The sequence below is a fragment of the Micropterus dolomieu genome, linkage group LG14, assembly GCF_021292245.1.
Source record: "Micropterus dolomieu isolate WLL.071019.BEF.003 ecotype Adirondacks linkage group LG14, ASM2129224v1, whole genome shotgun sequence".
Lineage (NCBI taxonomy): Eukaryota > Metazoa > Chordata > Actinopteri > Centrarchiformes > Centrarchidae > Micropterus > Micropterus dolomieu.
Window position 1 is genome coordinate 10,695,272 of NC_060163.1, and position 6,959 is coordinate 10,702,230.

The 6,959-nt window shown below is 44.1% G+C and overlaps 1 protein-coding gene across 1 annotated transcript in view; it reads right to left on the reverse strand.

Moving 5' to 3' along the window:
• Positions 1-267: 267 nt before the first annotated feature.
• raraa (retinoic acid receptor, alpha a) overlaps positions 268-6,959 on the reverse strand; it is a 16,611-nt gene continuing 9,919 nt past the window's right edge. Inside the window, exons 3-7 of the mRNA XM_046068884.1 lie at positions 4,079-4,239; positions 3,752-3,928; positions 3,410-3,614; positions 3,019-3,177; positions 268-2,753 (exon numbers count right to left, since the gene is read on the reverse strand). Of these exons, the coding sequence (XP_045924840.1) occupies positions 2,557-2,753; positions 3,019-3,177; positions 3,410-3,614; positions 3,752-3,928; positions 4,079-4,239 (899 nt within the window). The 3' untranslated portion in view covers positions 268-2,556. The remainder of the gene's footprint in view (positions 2,754-3,018; positions 3,178-3,409; positions 3,615-3,751; positions 3,929-4,078; positions 4,240-6,959) is intronic.

Sequence of the window (6,959 nt, forward strand, 5' to 3'; positions counted from 1 at the left end):
TCCCTTTATTTTTTTGAGCAGTGTACCTACCCCAGTATTAATGGTTACCTGTGAACACTTGTTATCAGTCTCTTCAATGCTATGCTATTGCTACGCACATGAAAAGGGGGTTCCAAGGCTTTCAGAAAGTGTCAAGAAAGTTAGTGACTGCCTTCTGATTTCCCCCAAAACTTCTTCTTTCTATAAATATGATGTATGAAAACCTATACTGAGGACACCCCTGTAGCAGACAGTGAAATAAATGACACGTGAGCAACACAAAACTCATTTAATAATTATTAAATGTTGGTTTTATTTTTGATCTTTTTTGTTTTTGTTTTTTTCCAAAGTCGCTTGATAATCTTGACAAAACTGCAACATATTCCATACTTCTCAAACTGACGGTGTGTCTGTTGCTATTCCAGATTAGCTGCAGAGGGAAAATTTGTGCGCTGTTCTGGACAGGTGAAGTCCTAAAATGATGAAAGCAGCTTTGTCTGTACAAATAAAAAGAACACATGAACGACTCAAGAGAGACTCCACACTGGCATCGTAAGTCGTAACGCTGCGGGGTCAGTTTCTCTATGAACGAGTCCCGGTGTGCCAGGCCGAACAAAAATGAGTGACTGAAGACAAAGTCAGGGGCTCAGTAGCAGAAGTGTGTGTTTGTGTGACAGGAGGGTTAGGAGGTGCAGCACAGAACATACAAAGAACAGGTGAAGCACAAAAAATGATTCCTTCCTGAGACATTGGCATGTGTACAGTAATGATGGTCTAGATGACGTGTGTTAACGGTGAAGGCGTTTTGGTGTAAAGTGAATTGCAGGGTGCGAAGTTGCTCTGGATCCGGCAAAAAGGTTACATAATTGTTTCTACCACAGGTTGCCAGGGGAAGATTTGACAGACATCATATTTGGGACCTTACAATTGCCTGACCACTGACAGAGCAGAGGAGTCACTACAATCTAGTCTTTTCCCATCCACTACGGATTGATTCATTCAGAGACTACTGAGAATCACTTGTGTTTAATACAGTGTGTATGTACACCATTCTTCACATTTTAACTCTCCTTGAAGCCGAGCTGCTGTGGCTCACTTGAACCCGGCAAGCTACAAGTGGCATCTAGCTCACCATTTTCAGAAAACACCATCTCTTTCTGCTACATGGCCAAAAAGCTATGCCCCGACTGGAGTGCTACTTTGTTATCTACTGTATGTATTGAAAAAAAAAAAAAAAGTGGAACGGGGGGAGAAAGGTTGACATTGTTTGTGAAAGCCACATTCTGAACAGCCAGTGATTGGTTAAGGGTCGTCCAGTCTTTAGTAGGACACAAAACATGAAAGAACTTCCTTCAGTAAAATGTGCTCAAAATGTCTTTTCTTGCATCACAGACCTATAAACAAAACACATAAAAGGTATTCTTAAAAAAAAAAAAAAAAAAAAATAATAATCAGGTGAAGCCTAAAACTCTTCATAGTTTTAAAGAAATGAATACAGCTTATATACACAAACTCAAAGGCTACTTAAAATACACCTTAATAATGAATCTTCATTAATTTGATTTCTTGAAAGGACCTGTGACCATATCATACAATCATTTTTTTCCCCCATTCTCTTGGAAGCAAAAAAAAAGGAAAAAGGAAAACAAATCCAACCTGGAATAGTAGGTGATATTCATTGCGACTTGTTTTCTGTGCACATTTGTGTGTGTGTGTGTGTGTGTGTGTGTGTTTGTTTGCTTGTGTTTGCATGTGTAGACTGGAGAGAAATTTCAACATCTTTTGCTTTTTGTTAATTAGAATAATGTACAAATGTGATAAAACTGAAACGTCTCTCAATACTCTCGATGGGTATGAAAAGATTCAAACAGTGAAGGAATACAACAATTTCTAATCTCAGAAAACATATCCTCATTTCAACCTGCCATTCTGTTCTGGACATGTCAAACACAATAGTTCCTTAACTTTTTTCTATATATATTTATATATCTTTTGTACGAAATCTGTTATTTTGAAGTTGGAAAAAGAGAAAAGACCCAGAGTCTTTGAGGAGGGGGGTCTTTTGACAAGTCCCAAGCTTGCAGTCTGCCTCAGAGTACAACAAAAAAGTGTCTGGTGTTTCTCAAGTCAGTCTGTATGCATTGTCCTTGTTCATATAGTCATCTCACGGTGCATCACCCACTCTCGGTTCCTTTCAAAACTGGCCTCCCCTGCATCCAGATTTGTTTCCATCAGTCTGTTGGGTGAATAGGGGAGGAGCAGCAGTGGAGATTAGAGTGAAGGGAGAAGGAGGAGGAGTCATCAGCAGTGTTTACGGTGTGGTCTCTCAGAGGCATCCTGTTTCCCCAGGCCTGACCTGGCCTTACCCCCCTGTCACGCCAGGACTGTGCTCCAGAGTGAGGAAAAGCAGATCAGGAGGTGAGGGTTTGTGTCATTGGAGAGGAGGAGGTTGGCTCTGCCAGTCTCCTGTGTTCAGCAGTCAGGGTAAAGGCACCCCCCTCCTTCGCCCCTCCTCTTTAGGACGTCGAGGGAGGAGACAGAGCATCGTGAGGAAAAAACTAAAAAGGTGGGCCGCTACTACGGCGATTGTGTGGCTGGACTGCTTTGGGCAGAGCTAGGGGACAGACTGGGGCTGCAGCTGCCTGGGGGGGCACCGCTGGGTCGGCCGCCTGCAGCCCCGCTTTCCAGACCTTCTGAGTTCTCCAGCATCTCCTGGATGAGAGGGGGCATGGAGCCGGGAATCTCCATCTTTAGGGTGATGACACGCTCAGCTCCTGCAGAGAGGGGTGGAGAGATGGGAAAACATTAACTACCAAAGTTCTTGCAAAAACATTTGAGGTATATATTCATTCAACACAATTTTAATATGACATGAAAGTGAGAAAAGTCAAATGTAACATAAAGAAAATTGATGCATAACTAAATATTTATTATCAAAATTATAAACATATATAACAATGTTTCAGCCAAACAAGAATCAACTCATTAACTATTCCTTTTAGTGCTATTCACATATAAACACTAGTGAGGACCACGGACCTTTAGCACTGATGCTTCTCAGATCAGTGATCTTCATCAGCATCTTGGGGAACATGTGCGGTTTGTGGGGCCTCCTCCTCCTTACGTAAATCTTCAACGCCTCCAGAAGGGGCTCCTGCAGGACGTCAACCTTCTCTGCCTGTTCCAAATCCTGACGATCTGAGGACAAACAGGGAAAAAAATCTGTCAACATCTCCTACTGTCATAAACACAGTTAGCCACTAGGTGGTGCTCAATTAAAAAGCATGGCCACCCTTCTGTTATTTCAGCCATATAGACAGGGGTGCCACTCAGTCCAAGCCATAGCTTCAGTAAACTGTTAAAAATTATGTAATTGCACGGTTTTGGGGCAAAGAGAATGTTCAATAAGTTTTGAGGAAACTTGTCCTACCTCCACAAAGCAAACAGATGGCGCTGAGCAGCCCTGTCTCTGCATCATCCATCTCCAGAGGAAGGAGCTGGTTGGCAAAGGCAAAAACCAGGTCGGTGAGGGGACCGAAGCCGGCATTGTGCATCTGCGTTCGGTTTAACGTGAGTCCATCTGAGAAAGTCATGGTGTCTTGCTCTGGGGTGTAGCGCGTACAAATCCGGAGTATCTGGGGACAGCGGAGACAGAACGCATTGTTGATTTGTTTAGACAATTTAACCACTCCTCTGCTCTAAGTCTTTTTAAAAGACGGGGTAATGTTCTGTGAAATTTTGTGATAAAAAAACGCGAGGCCTTTGTTCTTACCAGGATGTCCAGACAGGCGGCTTTGAGCAGAGTGATCTGGTCGGCGATGGTAAGTGTTGTGAAGCCAGGCAGCTGCTTAGCGAACTCCACCGTCTTTATGATGCACTTGGTGGAGAGTTCACTGAACTTGTCCCACAGGTCTACGTCCAAGGATACACGTCGTTCTGAGCTGTTAGTCTGTAAGGACAGGAAGAGGTGAGGAAAAATTTGAGATATTGCCATATCTCATATATGCATTACATACAGACAAGTGCAGGCGACAATAAACTACAGCTAAGAAAGGTGAACAAATATAGACACGCAGCTTGTCAGTGTCATGCTACTGACCGTAGTGTATTTGCCCAGCTGGCAGAGAGAGGGGAAAGTTTCCTGGTGCGCCTTGCGAACCCTGTCGATCATCTGCTCTGTGTCTGCGCTCAGCACGTAGCTCTCTGTGCACTCCTGCTTCTTCTCATCCTTTTTCTTCTTGTTCCGGTCATTCCTCACTGCTGTAGGGAGCAAAGGAGAGGGGCAGGGAGGATTAGTTAGATAGCTAAATGTCTAAAGTTAAGAATGGTTCATAGTGTACCTCAGCTACACAGTGTAAACTCACGAAACACATTTTACATTTTTAATAAATCACATAGAACCTGCAGTGGAAACCAAATTTTTGCAGCTTTAATCACCAATTAAATATGTCCAGATTGCTTTGAAAAATTCTTACAACATGCTAATAACCCCACATTCCATGTTCCATATAAGCACTACCATAACGTACACTAAGATCAAGATCAAAGGTGAACTCGAGCAGAAAAAGATGCTCTGGCCGCAGCAAACGGCAGCAGCAACCACAGCATCACTTTTCTTATCCCATGCTACGAGATAAATGTTGTGAGACAGCTCCATCGAAGAAGGTCTATGGTAATGGGGGGGCTTGAAACAATCCAATGTGGTTTCCCTCTGGGCGATCTGGCTCAGAATAGTGTGCTCACACCAAATGACAAAAAACACTAGGCGGTGTGCTTAGCATTGGAATCCCATTACAGGCTCCATCCATTTTTTCCAGCCCATCCAGACTGAGGTGCAGTTTAGCAATGACTGGGTTGTGTATGTTTGTGTGTGTTGAGGGTGGGGGTGGGATGTGGTGCTAGATGATAAATAGAGGTGGTGGATGGAGCTATCCATAAGGCTGACAAATTGCCACAGCTTTCATTAGGGGTCCCGGCTAATCTAATAACATAATATGACAAATATCCTGCCTCTAATGGTTTTAAAAGGGCTCGGCTGCTGAGCCCATGCTTGAAAAAGAAAAAAAGAAAAAACCTTCCAGCGTTCTCTCTCTTATTCTCGCTCTCTCTCTCGGTTATACAACACATGCTCTCTTTCCTTGTCCTCCTCTCATTTTGTTCTCACCACTGCACACCATCTCCCCATTCCAAGATTGTATTTCTTATGCTTTAAATCATCCCACCATCCTAAACTCATCTCTATCTGTCCTCGTATCCCCACCTCCCCTCGAGGTACCTGAATTTCCCCAGCGTCCGACCTAAGATCAGATTTTCCTTGTCTTAATCCTAACCTTGACCATTAAGGGTGAGAGCACTCGGGCTGAAGGGAGATCAGTGTCTGTGACAGAGGGGCATAGCCCGGGGCCAGGGAGGGATGCACTACTCGGTGCCGATGCTCATCCATCAGCCCACAGACAGGCCTCCCTGCCTGGAAGAACATGAAGGGAAGGAGGAAGGAAGGGGCTGGAAGTCTGATGCCGCACTGTGTTATTGCTAAGCATTGCTCGCCATAACAAGAAATGAAGAAGACCCTGCTGTGCAGGTGGAGCATGGTAATACATTATGTGCCAGCATTTTATTGGTTGTGATGTGGTAGGCTAGGTGGACATGCAGTAACAACCAGTGCAGTATTGCATCCTATATAGTATGTTATAATTGGACAGTTATATAAACCATGTCAGTGAAAACAAGCAAAACAGTAAAATGCTTGCCACTTCCACTTACTTAACAAGTCAATTATGACCTAGTGGAGGAAACGCATTGCATAAAACCGTAGTAAGCTGCTCAACATATTTGGGACAGCCCTGCTCATGGTGCTGATTGGAAATCTGTGACCTGTCTGCCATGAGGGGAGGGGTGGAGGGCTGCAACATAGTCCATGTCCAATTAATTCACAAATAAAAGTGGGGCATCCCTAGCGCCCAGACATTACCCGCGCTGACAAATTGGCAGCGCAATCATAAGCCGCACAACACAATTTAATGAAGTCATTAAAGAACTATTAGGCACGACTGGCGATCTGTCATGGCGAATTGCCACATGCAATAACTTGGGGACTGTAGCGGGGGAGCGAAAATGAAAGAAATACTGTCTTGCTTTTTTTTTTTTATTGTGTGTGTGTGTGTGTGTGTGTGTGTGTGTGTGTGCGCGTGTGGCCACGAACGTGCATTTGATGTTTGCGTGCACGTTAAAGAAGCAATGCATCTTTCCAAATGCATTATCAGAATATGAATGCTAATGGGGGAACTTGCATCCTGGATTGTTTGCGGTTACGTGTTCATCGAATAAAAATGATTTACAAGAGCCGGTGCGTAACGTGTACAGAATACTGTGACAGCGCACACACACACACACACACACCCACCCATTACTCAATCATTTGTTCTCTTACTGGATTGCAGCTGTAGTGTGCCGTTAATAGACAATTCCTGTTAGTGCCTCGGTGTGTATTTGTGTGTGCGTTTGTGTGTATGTGTGTGTCTGTGCACAAGACAGAGAGAGGTGGGCAGACGGGGATAATTCGTGTGAGGAAAATTAAAGCACTGGCAGCTCGTCCATCACACAGATTAAATTCAATGGAAAGATAAAAATGTCAATGTTCCCGCTGCTCCTGCTGCTCGCAGCGCAGAGCCACTGTCGACAGTGATGAAACTTTCTCCCTCTCTCTGTCCTCCAGCCCCCCCCCTTCTGCTCTTTCTACTCTTAGATTTTCATTCTCACTCACATTTGGTTCAACACTCTTTCCTCTCACAGCCTTCATCTTTCTCTGCTACCCTTCCTTTCCGGCTGATCTTATCCTGCCCATACTCTGTTCTCCAACGTCCTTTGTATCGTATTATTTTACTTTTATTACTTTTTCTACTTTTCCTTGAGGAACATGTTAGCGATAGCTTTGTGAGAAAGAAAAAAACAAAAGGGGGGGGGGGGGGGGACGATGAGGG